At 44.1% G+C, this 20,364-nt stretch overlaps 1 protein-coding gene across 2 annotated transcripts in view; it reads left to right on the forward strand.

Moving 5' to 3' along the window:
- PITPNB (phosphatidylinositol transfer protein beta) overlaps positions 1–20,364 on the forward strand; it is a 62,595-nt gene that overhangs the window by 29,867 nt on the left and 12,364 nt on the right. For both annotated transcript variants that reach the window (XM_053902217.1, XM_053902218.1), the window contains exon 7: positions 12,077–12,154. In XM_053902217.1, coding sequence (XP_053758192.1) covers positions 12,077–12,154 — 78 coding nt within the window. The remainder of the gene's footprint in view (positions 1–12,076; positions 12,155–20,364) is intronic.

A 20,364-nucleotide genomic window follows, 5' to 3' on the forward strand; every position in this document is an offset into this window, starting at 1 on the left:
TTTTTGGAAGTAATTTGAAAGAAAATGAGCACGGTTTAAAAAACAGAAAGAAATTGGAACCACATTTTTAGGTATTTATGTGTAACCAGAAAGGACTGTATCAGCCTTCCTCTGTAGTATATGCTTCCTCTGTAGTATATGCTGTGACTTTATTGTTATTTCCAAGAATTGATTTAAGTAGAAGTAGTGTTTAAATCAGGATTTTAAGGCTCACAGGTCTAAAAATGACTTAGTTGAACATCTGTTTTTTAAGTGTCAGTAATAAGCGAATACTTGTAGGAAAGCATTGTTTGGAAGACATAGTATAAAAGTACAGATCTATTCCCTGTTAAAATGCAGCTCATATGAAGAGGGAATGAGGTTTTTTTCCCTCCTATTTCAGCATGTTGGAGTGTATCCACTTGTGGTGAAAGATTTTTCCCAGGTGAGGCATTTCAAAACCAAGACATGCCCAGTTTTGTGACTGTAGTGGTGTTTCACCACACCGGGTTGTGTCTGGGTCACAGAAAGGATGTGGAGGGTGTGCTCCGACTGGTGGGGTTCTTCTCGGGGACTTCCCTAGAGAGCTTGAAGGAGCCCCTTTGAATGTGAGCGACCCAGTAGGCTTGTGCTCCTAAACTAAAGCTCAGATTTCATGCCTCTTCTTTCTTTTGTTCTTTCTGACCTGCCTTTTAACCTCTTGTTACTCATTGCCCTCAGTCCCTTCATCCCGACCTGCCTGTGAGTGTAATTGCCCTGTCGGATTTACCCCAACTCTCGGCCTTTTCTCCCAGTCCCTGTCATTTGCAGATGCCCCCCTGGGGGGCGGTGGGGAGGGCGTGACTTGCAGCTGCTCTGCAGCCCTGACGCCTGCCCGACCGAGCTGGACATCCTGAGCTCTGGGCCTTGGGTCCCCACACACTGCTCGAGTCTGGACTGCCCTCTGGGCCACCTCTTGCAGTAGAACCCTTCTCCCCGGCAGCTTTTCCAGCGTAGCACCTGGAGTAACACGTGGCTCCACTCCCTTGTCACAGTGGGGTCCTCCACACGCCAGGGGACCCTGACACTCCCAGGTGAGGGCGTGGGCTGCCAGTCCAGCTCACCCTTCCTGCAAGTTCCTGGAATCCAGCCCATTCGGCCCCACCCCCCTTGTTTGTTTTCCTTTGGAGAAGACCCCCCCCCCCACCGTGGCGAGGGGGGCAGGTCTGTACTTGTGGGAGTCCCAGTTGTGGGCTGGATCTGCTCACGGGTCCAGTTCTCTGACCATTGGAAGCGAAGAGGTTCTTTTCAGGGCTTCTGAGGCCTTCTGGGGAGCCTTGTAACTAACTCCCAAGCCTGCCTCTCAGTGCCTTAGCTAGGACTCCAGCCAAAACGCTTAAGTCCCTTTCCTTTCAAGCTTGGTCTGTCCAGGGACAGCTTGTTAGAAATGCACATTTTTAGCTTCCTCCCCAGTCAGTGTCCAGGTAGCACTCTGGGCTCCACGTAGCTCTCCAGGAGATTTCTGTACATGCTCACACTTGGGACATGCTCAAGTATACACGATACAGGGTGAAGATTGCACAGTGGGCACTCTTTGAGGGTCATGGTCCAAAACATTCACCCCAGCCTTTATTTTCACTGTTAAGGAGTTTGAGCCCAGAAGGAAGTGCTGTAACTTCCCTGAGCCACATAAGTACTGGAAAGAGGAATCAGGACTTAAAAGTGGGGCTGCTGACTTATTTTTGTCTTTCTAGAGCATCTTCTCACCATATGATGTTCCTTCCTTTGCAATATGTTAAGAGCATGCTTAATTTATTTAAAACAAACAATCAGCCACCTGTTCTTTCCATCTCCCCTGGTTCCCCAAAATAGCAGTTTCATTAGTGGCCTTGGTCACCTCCTCCCGCAACTGCTAGATGCTGGGATATTTGGAAATTTGCATCTGTGCAAGAGAACAGAAAAGGATTGGAGCCCCTAAGATGTCTTTTGGTGTGGGCGCTTACAGAGAGCACCATACGTTTTCTCTTATGTGCACTTAGCTAACATCTTTTGGAACTCACTGTTTGCTCTGTGTTGGTATGGTAAATATTTTTCCAGATAAAGAGAAATTGTATCTGTCTGAAGGGAGTGCAAGATTCTTAATGTGCAAACACATTAAAGTGTTCCTAAGTGACTTGGAGTTGGTTGCTTGTGTAGTGAGTGTGGTGGCGCTAAGTGCCCCTGTGCCAAAGGACGCCCCCCTACCCCCTCCCCACCCCCACCCACACAACTGATACAGACCAGTGCTGGGCTCCAGGCTGTAGCCAAAGTCCGAGTTCGAAGGCTGACTAGAGCCTAGAGGTTTGGGGTTTTGTACTTTACTAAAAGAAGAGTTCTGGCCCATTTTAGTTGTACACCAAAAGATGATAATGGAATCGTTGGGCTCTTCTAAACTGCTCCCTTAAGCCGTTTGTGGAAATTCCATGGTAAGCCCTTTAAGGATTGTGATGTTCAAAGAAACAAGTTTGGGCTTTTTGCTTGTTCTCTCTGGCGTTGGCCATTTGTTCTTTGTTTATGATCCATTTGTTTGGTATGTTTTGGTAGGCATTTTAGTTGAGAGTAGAAATGTGCTAAGCAGTACCTGATTTTCTGAATCCCGTTTGCCTTTGAAAAATGAATATTTAAGACTTGCTTTTCCATGCATTTAGCTCGTTTTACTTTGAATGCACCGTTCCCTTGAGTGTGTGACATTCTGACACTTCTAAGTTTATTTTTTTAGAGAGCGGAGGGGGGAGGCCAGAGAGCAGGACAGATAGAATCCCGAGCAGGCTCCATGCTGCCAGCGCAGAGCCCAGTGTGGGGCTCAGTGCCACAAACCGTGAGACCATGACCTGAGCCAAAATCAAGAGTCAGATGCTTAACCAACTGAGCCACCCAGGCACCCTGAACAATGACCCTTTTTAATTGTTTTAAACCACGAGTGTATATTGTGTTTAGTTACTGCCCTTTTTTTGTTTTTGTTTTTTCTTTTTTAAAGATACTTTTTCCTGAATGTCAGCCTTGGAAAGCTGATGAAACTTGGTTTGTTTATTTAGGCATGTAAGTTTTGGTCACACCTTAAGCAATGCTTGTTTCTCGTGCTCTAGGAAGGATTTGGGCCTATCTTTTTCTTTGATCAGGCATTCTGTGAGACAGTGACCAGATGTTACACATTTGAGTGCATAGTCTTGGCAACATATGCTTTACTGTACTGCCTTTAGAAAAAAACTTCATTAATTTTAAGGAAATGCAAGAATCATAAATTATGCTTTCTATGTAATCTTTAAAAGATGAAAGTTTTTTTTAAAAACAGGAAATCTGGCTAGAAAAAGTTAAATATTAGCTCCAACTTTGTGAAATTGTTCGTATTTGTCAGCTTTGAGCCACACAAATGACATTTTTGGGGTCAACCTAATAGACCTTCCAAATTAATCTTTGATGGATAATAACCCATAGCAGTCAGCACCGACCATTACTTCACTTCACCGTCTCTCCCGGCTTTTCAAAAAGGTCTGCATTCTAGATGTTGCTTTTGTTCCAGCTGTAGCTGCTTGCTTCCTAAGAAGGGCTTTCTGCTTGTCGGAGCTGTGCAGGGGCTACCTAATTCTTCAGTCCTGAAAAGAGCTTTTGTTTATTAGAAGTTTGTGACTGAGAGCCAGCGAGTCCAAGGAGAGCCTGTGGTTGCCAAATGCGGCTTCAGTTCTCTTTGGTGTGAGCAGACACTCGATCTAGTAGAGTACCTCTTCCTTTTGCTGTTAAAATGAACGTAGACTAAGCGTTAGAAACTTCTCTCTGGTGTATGTGCGAGAGCTCCAAGAGCTCCTTATTAAAGCGTGTGCAGAGTAAGGAGGGGAGACGTGTGACCCAGCTCCTAACTGTAATCGTAGCCCCCTTGAACTCGGGGGAAAGAAAAAACCAAAACAACTCAAGTATAGCTTTTAAGGTAGCGGTGATTTTGCATTTGCTTAAGAAATTTCCCCTTGTCAAATAAATGCTCGTCTTGTCCCAACTTTTCTATGCTGGGAAGCAAGCCACTGTCGAAATCCTTTTTGTAGTAAGTTATAGAGGTTTACCCCCCATCCTTAAAGGAGATACAAATAAACATAGGCATGGTTTTTATTAAAAAGAAATGTAAAAACGTTCCCCACTTTATTCTGCTCCCTTACATGGTCAACTTTTGGAACTCTTAGAAGATTTACATCCAGCCGGGGATTTGGAGAATGTCCTAGTGTATTTGAAGGCATAGTTGCATGGCAGTGCCCCCTTGTGGGAAAATAACATATTGCTTCGTTCATAGCTTGGTTAAATCTTAGCAAGGACTTTTAAATTTCCCTTAAAAATCTGCATGTACAAGTCTATTTTGCACAAAATGCTTTTTCACTAAAACCTGTTAACTTAATGTTTACTTCTGATCTCTTCCATATTTTAAAAATAAAAAAGTAGGGGGGCGGTGGAGGTGGTGAGGTGTGAGGTCGAGTTGCTCCAGTTTCTGGATTGGGGGAAAACGCCATTTTGAGCAGCTGAAAGAAATTCGCATAAATGGCTTCAAATCGAGTTTTTTTTTAAGTGTATTCCTTATAAAAGCCTCCCACCCCCCTTTTTTTTATTAAAAGCAGTGCAACTCTTTTTTTTTTTTTTTTTAATTTTTTTAATGTTTATTTTTGAGAGAGAGGGAGAGAGCGAGAGCACGTGCACACATGAGCTGTGGAGGGGCAAAGAGCGAGGGAAACAGAATCTGAAGCAGACTCCAGACTCTGGGCTGTTAGCACAGAGCCTGACTTGTGCCTGGCTTGGGGCTCAAACTCATGAGCCCTGAGATCATGACCTGAACCAAAGTCAGATGCTCAACCGACTGAGGCACCCAGGCACCCCAGCAGTGTAACTCTTTCTTAGGGAGAGGGGGAGCAAAGATCCCTTCATTACTTGAGTACTCTCAGATGATAAAGCGTAAATCACATCACATGTTTGCATTCAAAAGTGTGGTGGTTGGCCAGGTTGTTGACAGAGCTGCCTTGAGTCTTGGCCCGTCTGCTCTGCAAGGGCAAGGGATTTCACTTCTCCACCCCCAGAAATGGTGGGATCACCTGTGTTCCAGCATTGTGACGGTTAGCTGGGAGAATGCATGTGCCTGGCATATAACAAGTTCTCCAAACATAGTAGCAAGAATAGTGCTGGTTATTGGATTTTGCTCTTGCTGTAAAAAAAAAAAAAAAATGTTTCCCTGCAATTATTTCCTACTTAATGTTTGTGAAATTAGGGCTAATGGGTTAACTGGGGTCCTGGGGCTTAGGAGCAGCTGTGTCTGAGGTCAGCTCATAAACCAACATGGACGTTTTGCTGGAAAGGGCTCACCTGAATATTCATTAGGGCTTTCCCCTGGTTTTAGTTTAAGGAATTTGATATGATAGGTTTTATGATCTGTTGTCATTTAAGAAATAAATACATTTTGTGTTAAGTAAGACTTTTCCTGAACATATTACATACATTTCAGGCATTTGTAATTTAATCTTTAAAAATGTAATGTTCAACATTCGTATCAAGAGTATTAAGAGTTATTCATTTTAAAATGCTCTAATAAGTATTTAACTGTAAATAGGTGGTAGTAACAAATATTTTGTATATTTGTGCATGAAACATAGGGTTACCCAAACCAGTAGCCCACTTATCTGAGGGCAGGGCTCAGGAGTAGCCCACCAGCCCTGGGCTATCCAGGAACCCCTTTTCCCGCCCGCCAAGGGCTTACTCCTCCCCCCCCCCCCCCCGCCCCCCATCTTTCCGAGTCTCATCTAGAACACAACTATCTGGTTCCCCTGCAGGTGTGCAGGAGGAGACGGAGTCTGTCACTTTAGGGTTGTTTTTTTTTGTTTTTTTACTTTCATTTTATTTTTATTTATTTTTTTTAGTAGCATGGGGCTCAAATTTAACGGCCGCTAGATCAAGAGTCGCTTGCTCTAACAACTGAGCCAGCCAGGTGTCCCTGTCACATCAGGCTTTTGGTTGCAACTTCTTTTCAGGGCTGAAATTGATTTCTTTCTGTTTCTCTATTAATTTGTAGCCTTCCAAAGGCTTTGGGGGTCTGCCTTCGTAAGCGTGACAGTGTTGGCGGTCTCTGAAAGAATGGAAGAGGCACCCAGCCCACTGTGCCCCTAGCCTGGCTGTGCCCTAGCCTGACTATTCTAAGCTATGGCCACCTTTTAGCATAGAGCTCTGTTGACAGCCTCTGCCCCCTTCCCATGCTCAGCCCCACCGCTACTCCCACCCCAGATCTCTATGCAGGGTCTCCAGGAGATTAAAAAGATCACAAAAAAAGTGTTCTCTTCAGCCCTGTAGGTTTGACTGCATTTCTCTGTTCTGAGTGCAGTTGTTTAAAAATTAGCCTTTTAGGATTCATTGGTGGGAAGCCGGTAAGGATTAATGAGAAGGCTGAATTAGAGAATATTTTTTAATGCAGTTTTGTTCCTCAGAGGTACATTCAGTAACAGAAACTAGGCCAACAAGTTATTGACAATTAGTGGTCCTTTGGGAATCTGCTTTAATGAATAGATAAGAATGATTTGTAATTAGCATAATAATTATATGCAAATGAATGCTTCTGAATTGCTCTAAAACACTTCTGAACTGTTTAAACAGCCCTCCTGAGATCTTGTTACTCTATTAATTTGTGTAGCAAATCTTTTTTTCATAGATCACGCAAAGATAAACTTCAGTCCAGCCCCTGTCCGAATTATTATAAATTCCAAGGTGGTAGGACCTGAATTAATGAGATTTACTTATACTATATTAATGGTGCTCTGTGGGAACCTGAAAGGGTGAGGGGTCCTTGGGGAGCTGTAATTAAAAATAGGAAAGAAAGCTGCTTATTTGAAAATAACCGTTGAAATGAGTTTCTTAAACAAGTTCGTAAATGTTATTTGTCTTTACACCTCTGTTACTTGGCTGTTGCAAAATTTAATGCAAACATTTTTTTTTTCATGGGCTTCCCCTCTGGAGTCTGGCTTGGATTTTGTCAGCTCCAATTAGTTATGCGCTGGGGTCAGCGGTGATAGGATCCAGGAACGCCTTGTTTTCCAAGTGCCACAATACGTACTGAGAAATGAAGCGCAGTGCTAATAGATGATGTTTGTTATTTATCTTCATAGTTAATTTGGTTTTCTCCCCCTCATCCTGGGCTTTACTTTTAGGATGTGATTAGAGGAAATAAGCTTTGCTAGGTTGAGCGGCGATACCCGTGCAGTCTCAACTTCGTGATTATCTCTGAGCTATTTGAATAGACACCTAATTAATCATCTTGTGCTCAAGGAAAGCATTTTACAGCAGGCTGCGGGATCCTAATATCTCTCTCAAGTTTTTATTTTTGACCCCATAGAATGGTTTCTTTGTGCTGGGGGCGGGGCGGGGCGGGGGGCGCGGTGGTTCGCGCAGGGTGCCCTTTTAGGAGCAGGTGCGGAGGCTGCCAATGCTGTGGCTTAGGCCCTCTTCTTAGCCTCCATTTCGCCTCACCTGTGGCAACCCATGCCTGGTTCTCCGAGCAGTTTCTGGTGTGTGGCGCTCATTTCGATGTTTCCACAAGCTGTCAAGAATCTCCTGCCGGTCCCCCCCCTCCTACTCACTTCCCATTCATAATCATGAGTTAAATCTGGGCTCAAGGACATTTAGGTTGGCTCAGCACAGATTTTGTACTTGCATTTGGGGGGACAGCCACTATGCTAAGAGATTCATAAAACTAATATTCTTTGTCTTCAGAATGAATCTGGTTTCTGTTGAGAGTTTCTGTTGAGAGCTGTAGAGACTAACAGATGTACACCCAAGAGGTAGCACAACTTTTGTATTCCAGTGACAGAAAACAGCTATTTATAAGAATTTAATGAACGTACTCTGTGGCTCCAGCATGGAGACTCAGTAAGCCATTTATTTCCCATATTATATTTTATTTGTTCTCCAAAGGGTGTCTTGACTTTCACTTGCCTCCTTTTTTACTTAAGTGAGAGTTTTCAATTAAATAGAGTTGTATTACCACTAATCCGAATCTACCTTATGCTGATACCATTGTGTTTTTCTGTCGTCGAGGCCCTGGTATTGGTGGAGCGAACGGGTGTCCGGGGACGTTACACCTAACTTGATAATGATGGTTTTACCGAGCCCTTATCCTGGCCAGGCCTCTGGGCATCATACAGATAATTAAAATTTGATCGTAAAATTTTTAAACACAGTGCACCTTAGCAATAAGATTTTTCTACTTTTAAACGCGATTTTAAACCTCGTTTTAAAAATACACTTCCTTGGCCTGGTGAATTTGCTTGCTTTTTTTTTTTCCCAAGGATTACAGAAAGTGCATAGCAAATTCAGCCTTCAGAATACCCAGGAGCTGAAGACTCAAGTAGGCTACAGCTGTCTTCACCCACAGTATTCTAAAAGAACTAATGAGATGAGAAGTCTGCAGCTGGTGGCAAGCACAATAAACCATGAGCCAAGGGCTTCTCTTCATCAGAGCCTCCCCTTTCCCCATGGGATCCCGAAGGAGACAGAATACTAACAAAGCCAGCAGGCTGTCTCATTCCACACTATTGCTCATTTGCAGCTATAATTGGTAGCTGAGGTTGCATTCTGTATGCCGAAACTGTCATACATGAAGGAATATATTTGTTCATTGTGATACGGATATGAATCGGCCAGTTTTCAAATGCAGAAAGACCAAACCAGCAATCCAACAATAAAATTGTAGCGAAGAAGGTAACTGTTCAGAAAAATTAAGTGTTTTGTTATAAAGGTACAAAACCGACGTTGTTAAAACCACACCTGCCTCCTGCTTTGTAATACCTTGGCACTTAATTCAACTGATTAAACATTTACGTATGCAAACTAACAGTAAAACACAAAAAATTCCTGGGTTTTGACAAGATGCATTATCCTCATCTGTCAGGGTTAAGGTGCTATTGTTAATAATTGGGTCTTGTGACACTTTCAGTGTTACACCTTTAATGTTTGCTGCTTTTTAGTCAAGAGAAAACAGCTGGGAAGACTTACCTTGGGAGATACATGAGTGCGTGTGTGTGTGCGTGTGTGCGTGTGTGTGATATTTTATACGCACACACTCCTGCCTTACAGGCAAACCCACTTTGATGCCTCTGCTGCTGCTGCTTCTTGGTGTTTTTGAAATGGGTTTTGCTTATCTGGCAGTTGTGGACACCCTTCTGCTGCCTCCCGTGTGGTCCACTAGAATGAGCCGGGGACAGAGGCCAGGAAGGCTGGAGTTAAGTCCTGGGCTAGGAGAGCCATACCACTTGGTCGTTGGGACCGTGGCTTCCTCATCTGTCAAATGAGGCGGCTGGGATGGTCTTCATGGGCGGGTTTCCCTCCGTAATTCTGTGGATCCTTTAGTTCCGAAAGGTGTCGCAGGGTATGTACCTGGTAGTCACGACGAAGGCTCGGAAACAGGCTTTTTCTGCCACGGTGTGACAGGTACAGAGCGGAGAAGCTCTGAGGCGTTACTCTGCCTTCTTCAGTTAGTATGTCAGACAGGCATTGAAAGGCCCGGAGGTGGGCACCCTGGTACGGAGCTGGGCTCGGGAAGGACCTGAAGGGGTGTCGTCAGCAAAGCCCACCCGATCCATCTGTTCGTTTTGACCTCCACCGGTGCCATGATCGTACAGAAGTTCGTTCTGCGGGCTCCGTTTCATCAGTTCTGAGGTTCCCCTGCCCGCTTTTCCTCCCGTTCTAATACACTGAGAATTAGGGCTTGTCTGCCAGGTATGGCATGTTTCATTGGCTGAGTGTGTTCCTTCTTCTTGTCACGTAAAATGGCGGAGCGTGCTCTGACAGTCCCTCGGATTTAGGAAATGTGCGATTTACCATTCAGCCCATGCCAGGCTCCATCATATGTCACATTTTGCATTAAGAAAAAATTTTGAACGGCATGCCCACAATGAGGTCACATCTGAGATGGTATTTAAAAAAAAAAAAAAGTATTCCCCCCCCCCCCCCCGCCCCCCGACTTAAGTGGGTTGAAACACTGGCCAGGCCTCTGGACGTTATGCAGGTAGTTAAAAATTGAATCCCAAGAATTTTTAACATCTACCTTTGCAGTTAAGGTTTTTCTGCCTTTTAAACACGATGTTAAAACTGATTTTAAAAATGCCTTTCCTTGGCTTGTGTCCGTTGATTTCGGTTCTGACTCTCATTCTCTCCATTCTCTGTTGGCGGTTAACTCCTACTCTCTGGGGTTTCGGTTCTTTTCTTTGTTTGCCTCTTCTTTCTCCCAGCTCCACTGCGACTTCCTAGGAGCTGGCACGAGGTAGGTGCTGCTTCTCCTTGTGTCCTCAGACCCCTCGGGCTCCCCTCTTAGCATCCTGCACGCTACCTTCTACGTGGTGGCTACCGAATAAATAGATTCGATTGAGGGACATGGTGTCAGAAGTGATTATTTGATAGGATGTTAAACACTTTCAATTTTGGGGAGAAGTAAGCTTGTCTCTAGATTTTAATTCCAAGCCTCAGACTTAGAGAAAACATTTGATGGCGTTACATGACGGTTTGTATCGGCAGGATGGCCGATTGCGCACTGTGAACCTTGGTGTTGAGACTGCCTGCACGATGGATACTTTCCTCAGCAGTGAAGTTGTTAATTTTGAGGGTGCGGCTCTAAATTGGAATTTAAGAATTCGCGTTAGTTGACAGAAATTGAACTTTCTGTGATGTGCCCAGACACATGGAACTCCAGAAGTCCTCCGGCCCCTTGCAGGCGGCTTGTTCTGGTCTGTCGTAACTGGATAGCGCTGCCTGACCTAATGCCTACTACCACATTGCAGATCTTAAAGCAGTAAGACTCAGTGTAGCCAGCTAAATGTTTGTGTAATAATTTTAGCCACTGTTGGGCCCTTTTTGAATTTTTGTTTTCTACTTGAACCTCACATTTTCCCTTCTTCACACAATTTACGTCTAACTTTCTCTTTAGGAATTACTGACACGTCATGTGCATCTACTGAGTAAGTGTTGAATCTCAAAGCGGCTGCCTCTCAACATGCTTTCTTTGATTTGTGAAAGTTTGTATTATACTTAGAGATGTTCAGTGCTTGCCTTTATCTCTAGAACAGTGATGTTTCACATACGACTTGCCTGGGTGTTTTCCTTAAAGTACATGGTCTTTCTGTGAATGTTGGGAAGGACCCCAGGCTCAGGGGCTCAGGAATTCTGCGTGACAAGGCAAAGGCTCTCCCTTTGTAGTATTTTCAGCTCACCAGCTGACCTCTGCTCACTGTGACCGTTGAAACTCATTTCTTTTTTTAAATCTGAACTTTACTCTTTAAGGTAGTTTTTTTCCTATCTGTAGGTTGTGTGTATGTGTAGAGCAGGCAGGTTGAAAAAGATTACGTCTTTCATTTCCTCCATTCTATAAGGAAGAGGATGTTAGGGAAATAGAATTTACACACACTAGAACTTTGCATAAAAGCAGTCTTAAGGCCGTTCCGCTGTGACGTGATACAACTGAGGTAGTTCTATGATGGAGGCATAAACCCCTCGCTCACCTCCTGTGACGAGGGGCTTCCATTAGCAAGCCGAGGGATTTGCACCCTACCGGTCTCTGAACAAGGGTGTGGACAGGCTGGCCTTGTCATTGAGGCACCCAGCACAGACCCAGCCATGGAAGAGATCAGGGCGGGGCTGGGGGGTGGGGGTTGCTGCCGCAGGATTGATAGTTCCGATCTGCGTTCCCGGCCACAGTGGTAGCTCTCAGTCATCACCGAGGGATATTGTCAAGACCGGGATGGTTTTATTTCTTGAATGTGCCTGTATGTGTATCGACATGTTGAAACTGTTAAAAGACGTGGGAAGGTTTGTGGAGCTCTTCAGTAACCAGTGGCTTGCTCGTCAAGACTTTTGTTACTAAATATTGTGTAGTCGTCTTGCCTTAAAGTGTAAAACAGAACCAAACCCAAAACTTACTATCATAACGAAGCGTTTTTCCTACTTTTCTGCAAAGGCACAGTAATAAGCCTAATCAGTTTCTGTCCTGTGTTTTAGTAGCTGCAAAGAGCTGTTCTGGCAAGGTTAAAGAAATTTCTCTGGGTTCCTTCTCTGCCTCTGACTTTGTTTTGCTTTGCAGGACTACAAAGCTGATGAAGACCCAGCGTTATTCCAGTCAGTCAAGACCAAGAGAGGCCCTTTGGGACCCAACTGGAAGGTACTGGATGCTGACCTTTCTGACAGGCAGAGTCTTGGCAACAGACCACTTGACAGGTCCCGGGTCTGGGAGAGCTGGTGACGTTTAAGTGAAAAATAGAAATGGCACAGAAATAGTTGTATTTGCGATGCAGTTGGCCAGCATGTCTGTGCTGCATTAACAAACAGAACATAGCCAGACTGTCACTTTCAGCATCATGCTATTCTGATAACTCTTAAAAAGAGACAAGTGATTTAGTCTTTGGGGATTGTAGTGTTCTCTTTTGAGACTTGAAGCAGTACAAAAATCCATGTTAAATGAAGGTTTATAGTTTAAATTTAGTCTTAGTGGAAACCGAACAAGTTCCCTTCACCTGAGCTCGTGTTCCTGGCCTCTTAATAGTTACGTCTTGGAAACCGGAACACCAGAGAACAATTTTGATGGCAAGTAGTCACTTTCTAATAAAGAACACGCCCTTACTTTATTCACGGGAGTGAGAAAAGCAATGTCAAGGTAATAATTTAAATTGCTATAGAAATAGAAGGCATTTTAAAGACATCCACTAAACTAAATGAGAGACCCTTAAAGAGGGCTTACTGTGGTGATGGCAAGTGATTACAGGTAATTTGACAGGAGCAGGGGAACATTAAAACCTAAACGTGCCGAGAGCACATTTCCACCAACACGTTTTATTTGGTAACCAGTCTGTTTATGCCGAAGCCGGTCACCAGTCATCGGTAGAAGACCTCTAGGTGTTAGTTGTTGTTTGCAGATAGGGGATTACTGTGACAGATAGCCCCACAAGTAACCCGTGGAGTGGTTCTTGGTGGGTGTCAGACTGTTGTGTGGACTGTCGTGCACGTCAGCTAAAATGAAGGATGGATCTGACTGTTCTACAAGAAATGATTCAGAATTCTCTTATTTTTACATTTGTTCTCTGGGTGGAGTTCAGTTCAAGATTCTCCCAGTTGAATGGCCATGACCGTAGACTTTTACCTTGAATTCACAGGAAGTGATCTATGTCACTTACAAATCAAGGAACAAATTCAGTATGTGTGATCTAAACTTAGTTCAGTGGATTTAAGAATTTCCCCGATCCTTGTGCAGATTTCTATATGTGGACCTTAGAACTTACACTGAGTCAGAGAAGAGGTCTTTCCCCTTTGAGATTTAACCTGGCCTTCCAAAAAGGAGTGCCGTGTTGGAGCAGCAGATGGGTGGCTGCCTCTAAGGCAGCCATATCTTCTCAAAGGCCGTCTTGCTCCAGTAAGTACTAACTCTAGCTAATGATGCTTTTACAAGGGAAGAGAGGGGCCCGAAGTTGAGACTCAGGTGAATTAGACATTAAATTTTTTTGAAATTGTCAGCTTTTCAAGTGCACACTTGAAAAGGCGATGCTCCATTTTATGCTGGGCTGTCATGCTTGAGCTCCAGTCTCTTCTGTCGGAGCTCCCACCCAGTTTGAGAACAGGCAGCACATGTAGTTGGACACTGTGAGTTTTACCTAATTTCCAACGTTTTAGGAACCTAGAAGATGATTTTTATTCCTTTTTTATTTATGATTTTTGACTGCCATTGCTTTGTCTTTTATTATCAATTAATGATTAAAATTCTAGAATAGGTTTACTTTCTAGAAATAATGTGAATTTTACATTTTTTTCAGGTTGCATTTTAGCAGTCTTTTCCCCCAGTGTGTGTGTGTGTGTGTGTGTGTGTGTGTGTGTGTGTGTGTGTGTGTGTGCGCGCAGCTGCGCGCGCGTGTGCGCGCGCGGGGGAGGGGGGAAACAATAGCTTATTATTTCTCTGGGAGAATGCTCACTGATAGTGATCCCTTTTTACCTATTTAACTCTTGGTTATTAACCTTACCCAAATGATGGTGAGTGTAGCTACCCTTAAAAGTTCAGTTATGCTTAACTAAGTTACCACGATCCCAGAAATAACTAGTAGTTCCCCCCTGTCTCTGCGGTTTTTCTTTCCACGGTTTCATTTATCCGTGGTCAACTGCATTCTGGAAGCACATGATCCTTCTGATGTCAGAAGGTCAGTAACCTGACGCTGCATCACAGTGCCTGTGTCATCCCCTCCCTTCATCTCAATGGTCATTTTATCATCTCACATCATACAAGAAGGGTGAGTTCAGCACAAGAAGATATTTTGAGAGAGAGAGAAAGACCACATTCATGTAACTTTTATTACAGTTTTTGTTATAATTGTTCTGTTTCGTGATTAGTTGTTGATCTCTCACTGTGCCTAATTTATAGATTACACTTCATCAAAGGTACACATATAGGAAAAAACAGTATATACAGAGTTCGGTACTGTCCATGGTCTCAGGCATCCATTTGGGGGTCTTGGAACATATTCCCCGTGGATAAGGGGAGACTACTGTAATCATGCCATCCATGTATTCCTGTGAAGGAAAGAAAAGTAAAAAGGATGACGGTGGCTGGTAATACAACATATAGAAAAATAGGAACCTGTGGATTGACTTGATCTTATCAGCATCTCCTGTAATTGTGTTCAGCAGGCCCTGGGGCGCCTGGGTGGCTCAGTGGGTTGGGCGTCCGACTCCGGCTCAGGTCATGATCTCGCGGTTGGTGAATTCGAGCCCCGCGTCGGGCTCTGTGCTGACGGCTCAGAGCCTGGAGCCTGCTTCCGATTCTGTGTCTCCCTCTCTCTCTGCTCCTCCCCTGCTCATGCTCTTTCTTTCTCTCTCTCTCTCCTTCAAAAATAAATAAAAACGTTAAAAAAAAAAATTTAAGTTGTGTTTGGCAGGCCCTGTTTGCCAGTGACGATACCCACCATGGCACTGATGGTAGGGCTGGGTGGTGGTTGGGGATTTCTGTACGTCTGAACTAGGAGAGAAGGGAGGAATGCGTGGTAATTAGGCAAAAAGGAAAAAGAAGTCCTGTTCTGGACCCACTTGCCCGAGAGTGTCTGTCAGAATGCTCCTGTGCAAGAGCGCAAGGGCTGCCCGCTCCCTCCGCAGCGGCTCCGGGCCTTCCTTCCGTGTGCCGTCCCATCCTCTCCCTTCAGTCTTCTTTCCCATCGCCCCTCAGGAGAAACTCCCTTTCACGAGTACAAATTCAAAAGTGCATTCGGCACCAGGTTCAGACTCTGTGATCTCTTGGAAACTCTTCCTTACTTACCCCACGCTGGCGTGTTCCTTCTGAACTCTCACAGTATTTACTGGCTGTCTACGCCGGACTGGAGAGTGGAAAAGACACTTTTCCTTGGTGCCAGGCGCTACGCGAGGTCGTGTTTCATCTTCACGACCTTCCTGTGGGGTAAGTACAACTGCTTCATTATATAGATGAGAAACTTGGCCAGAGAGACACAGGTAATAGTTGTAGGAGAAACAGCAGGATGTCTGACATCTCTATGGCACCTGATTCAGCGCCAGTCACAGAGATGCGTAGTGGGTGGAGACGTGACGCTTTCTGACCCCCACATCACCAGTAGGCATCTCTTACACCCTGTTGCATCAGGCCACGTGTGTGTCTCTCTGTACTCATGGTATTTGCTAGAATTTGATAATTCCTGTTAACATTTGTACGTTTCCACTGGTCAGGGAATCTGTAGGTGACAGTGGCACTGAGGGAAATCCATTTCCTTATCGCTTGTGGTATAGGCTGTGACTTCGTTAACTTAATCCTAGTTCTGGGCCTGGGTTTCCACATCTCTAGAATGGGAAGGACATTGTCACTGCCTTAAAAGGTCGTTGCCAGGACTGAATGAAGTAGTGAGTGTTACGTTCCCAATGCGGAGGAAGCTTTGGTCTTTGGAAATGAAAAGCCACATCATCTCTGGGGGTTGGTGAGATCTATACACAAGCTGCCCTATTAATGACACAGTTATCCCTTTTCTGTGTCTGGTATCCAGGGGTTCTCTTGTCTTAATAGCTGGGAGTCGTCAAGCCCATCTTGACTCACTTGTCTGTCTGTACCCCTTGTCTTTAACGTGTGTGTGTTACGAGTGCTTGATGTGGGTCAGCTGAAGAGCAGAGGCCATATGAATGCTAGAGAACCTTTACTAGCAAGTGGTCCTGAGGGTGCCAGGGGAGCACCAGTGAGTAGATTTTCATATTTTCCAACTGGGTTAGAGTACGGACTTTTTTTTTTTTTTTTTTTTGCCTATGGTATGATACATACCTTTTATTTTTTAAAAACTACAAACCCAGGGATGCAGGCTTTAGTTATGGATTCATCTTCCTTCTGAAAAGAGAATTTTTTAAATCTGAGCACATGAGTTATATTTTGTTATTTAGGGTTCAACACTTAAGTGCTTTTGTACATACTGATAGGGGAGGGATTTATAACCTGGTAAAGATTTTTGCTTCAAGGTAGATTAGTGCATTTCTTACGGATGTAAATGTTTATTTCTTTATAGCACTGCATGCACATGTGTGTGTGCACATGTTTTGGTTTCTTCCATGTTTTGAGGGCTTTGTGTGTTCTATGACATTGGTATGGCTGCCTGTTCTAATGGTTTATCACAAACCGTGTACGTGTGGATGTCTTTAGCTTTCAAGTTTACCTCTTCCGATCTGAAGGGTTGTCATCTTAACAAATTGAACCACCATCTTTGAAGATTATGGTGTCGTTTGCATCCTATGGCAAGGCCGAATTTCTTTCTTCATTTAATGCTGACGCTTCCTGAAGACTTAAAGTTCTGTGTCTCTATAAGATAGTTAAGAATTAGGCCTATAAAGGTCTTTTGTAGGAGACTTTGCCAGAGTATCTGGCCCTTAGAGTGCTTGACGGGTCTCGGAACCATCCAGTGTCTGAACATTGTGGTATAAGGTGATCAGGTCAAATAAAGAAGTTGATCTAGAAATTGGGATTCTTTTTTTTTTTTTTTTTTTTTAATTTTTTTTTAACGTTTATTTATTTTTGAGACAGAGAGAGACAGAGCATGAACGGGGGAGGGGCAGAGAGAGAGGGAGACACAGAATCAGAAGCAGGCTCCAGGCTCTGAGCTGTCAGCCCAGAGCCCGACGCGGGGCTCGAACTCACGGACTGCGAGATTGTGACCTGAGCTGAAGTCGGATGCTTAACCGACTGAGCCACCCAGGCGCCCCTAGAAATTGGGATTCTTTAATGTTATCTTTGTGTGCGTACATTTGCTTTTTCTAGCCATAAAGGCACGTCCTATTGATGTTCGAACTCCAGTCTGGAGCGAAAGTTCTGGCAGCTGGAGCTTTCACAACAGTATGTCGTGCTGTTTACCTGCTCAGTCCTGCTTTAGACTCATTTTAGAATTACCCGTGAAGCCGATCTGGATCCTTCAAGCTAGTGGAGGGCAGCCATCTGTGGATTGTAGGGATGCTGATTTGTTCCCTGCCACACTACCAAGACTCCTTTCTCCTCCCGCCTCTCATCTGTGGAAAGAAGGTGGGAGCCTTGTCAGTGGCCCGAAGTGAAGAACCACAAGGTTCTGTTGGCCAGGGATGGGAGGAAGGGAAGCGGGGGTGAGGGAGAGCTCAGAGCCCAGCTGTGGAAATCTCTTTGAGATAGAGCCTTGCGAGAAGGCAGCCCAGAGCCCTCAAGAGGCTAATGAGCACCTGATAGCCTCTCGAGGAGAGAGACCGGGGGTCCTTTCCTGTCTTCATCTAGACATGGCTCTGAGTCCTGGGAAAGATGTGAAGACATTAAAACATGTTCCCTCCCGGGGCGCCTGGGTGGCTCAGTCGGTTGAGCGTCCGACTTCGGCTCAGGTCATGATCTCACAGTTCGTGAGTTCGAGCCCCGCGTCGGGCTCTGTGCTGACAGCCCAGAGCCTGGAGCCTGCTTCTGCTTCTGTGTCTCCCTCTCTCTCTGCCCCTAACCCACTCACATTCTGTCTCTGTCTCTCTCAAAAATAAATAAACATTAAAAAAAAAAAAAAAAAAAAAAAAAAAAGTTCCCTCCCTATCATCTCATTTTCAAAAACCTATAGTGGGTGGCATACAGAGACTTAATAATTAGTGTCTGGTTAGACCTCATTGTAGCTTATGTATAATAAAGCCGACCTGAAAACATGGCTAGGTTTTTTTGGTTTTGTTTTTGTTTTCTTGAGCACCTGGTTTGCAAATGAGGTTTTTAATTCAGTATAAAAATAAGTAGCGCTTGGTCTGTGTGAATTACCCAATTCCTACAGAGGACAGCAAGAAATCTGTCCCATGTCTTCAAGAAGCTAAGTGCCCGGGAGTGATACACTATTAGTTCTAACCTTATCGTGGATACTGAATGCCTCTGTTCTCAGGCAGCACCAATGGACGCAGGCAGGGAGACAGATGGAGTGTCTTACTTGGGTTCGAGAGGTGATCCGACAGGATGGGCCCCTTGCAGGGTTCTTACTGACACTGTCAGGGACAGTGTTTTCTTCACGAGCATTATCTGAAGAGTGAACCTGTGGTTTCACTTGCACGTGGTGTCACTCCTAGAGTAATTGGACACAAGCACGAAGCACATGTCATAGTTCTGATTAGGAAAATGGGTGTGAGCTCCACAAACACTAAGTTTGGAGACATGGAAAATGTGACTGATTATCCTGTCACAGGCAGTAAGCTTTCCTGTCTTCACTTCATTTTGCCTGTTTTCATGAAATTAGTTTAGCCTGTGATTAGTTTAGTCTTTTGAACTTCTTTTTCGCATTTGCTTACTCTCTTTAACATTTCCCATTTGCCGAGTCAGATAAGAATCTTCCAGCCCTGGACTCTGCTGAAGTCCTCTGTTGATGACCTTCTCATGGTACTTGGTGTGTCCCCTGTCAGAGTGGGGGTCTGTGTGCTCACTGGGCCTCCTTCCCCACCCCCTTTGTCCCTGTTACAACACTGAGTTTTCGGCCATAGGCTCTGTATCTGACCTACTTAACGTGGGGCACTGCCCAGCACCGAGGTTTGTGCCTGGGAGAGGCTTAGTATTTGCTGGATTCAAGTTAACTGCCTTGAACCAAATAAAAAGCAACCAGACGTTGGACTTGCTGTGTACTTACAGAGAATGTGATGTCCACCGTAGGTCTGTGTAAATGGCTGCCAAAAAAAAAAAAAAAAAAAAATCCGGTCAAAACTGAGGGTGTGGTGAGGCTGAGTTGGGGAATTGGGTTTTGCTTGAGAGTTAAGTACACATACTTCACATATATTCTGTAATCTTCTGTTGATATTTACTGATGCGTGCACTGGCAGCAGCCCCAGCAGTGCATTTATTTTTAACTTTCTTAGTGAAATCTGGGTTGGAAACTTACATTATGAAATCAACAGCTGAAATTGAGCATTCAGATTGCCTAAAATTGAAAAATTAAAATATGAAGGCAGTATGAGCCTTCCAGAACCTGCCACGTACTTCCAGAGTATCAATCTGGTAATCTGTAGCACATACCAGTTCCTTCTCCATCCCCACGCATTTTGACTATAGGAAGGAGAGTGTGTGGAGTTGACGTGTAGCGTGGCATTGTGAGAGGACTACGTTTTTAGGAAATGAGTTTCCATAATGCCTTTGGGCCTGTTTCATTTGTTTTTCCTAATTGTCTTTTACGTTTGTTTATATTTGTTTGTCACAGATACAAGAAACTAGTTCTTGTGGATAACTCGGGCTGATTGCTCGCCATTCCGGTTAAACACGCTGCGTTTTGTTTAGTTATGCTGCGTGGCTCCAGTATACATTACTCTCCCTTAGGCCTCGTCCACATACCTCAGAGTAACCTAATATGCGTTGTTAAATTAAAAACATGATTTGCGTTTGGGGGTTTCATTTATGGTTAGAAACATGAAATGTAAGGAATTCAGTGAACACACAAATGAAATACAATTTTAGAAACCTTTTCTCCACTAGCTTGTGCTTGCTGCATTACAGATGAAATTTAAATTATGTAAAGATGAGTCATAATTTAGGGTTCTTCTGTTAGCCTGTTGTTTTCATTTTATAGAACTCCTGACTGTTCTTGTCTTTTGGTAACCAGCTAGTCTTTACCTTTTATTTTCAATTGTTCTTTTAAATTTTCGTGCTTTCATCTATATAAAACTCATATTTATCAGCAAAGTAATTTTATTTACAACTCGATTTAGGAAAGAGTTAATCCTGTTTTGCTTTAGGTTAGCAAATGTGAAGTTTGAGCCGAGTCGGAATTAATGTGTGAATGATCTGAATTTTGATTTTGGCTTTATTTGCCTTGGGCTTATTTTTCTACCTGATCAAGAGGAAAACGTTTGTATTGTTCAAGGCGAGAGAGGAAGCTTTGCTTTGCCCCAGTG

Source organism: Panthera pardus, unplaced genomic scaffold, assembly GCF_024362965.1.
Source record: "Panthera pardus isolate Hobbes unplaced genomic scaffold, ASM2436296v1 HiC_scaffold_15, whole genome shotgun sequence".
Classification (NCBI taxonomy): domain Eukaryota; kingdom Metazoa; phylum Chordata; class Mammalia; order Carnivora; family Felidae; genus Panthera; species Panthera pardus.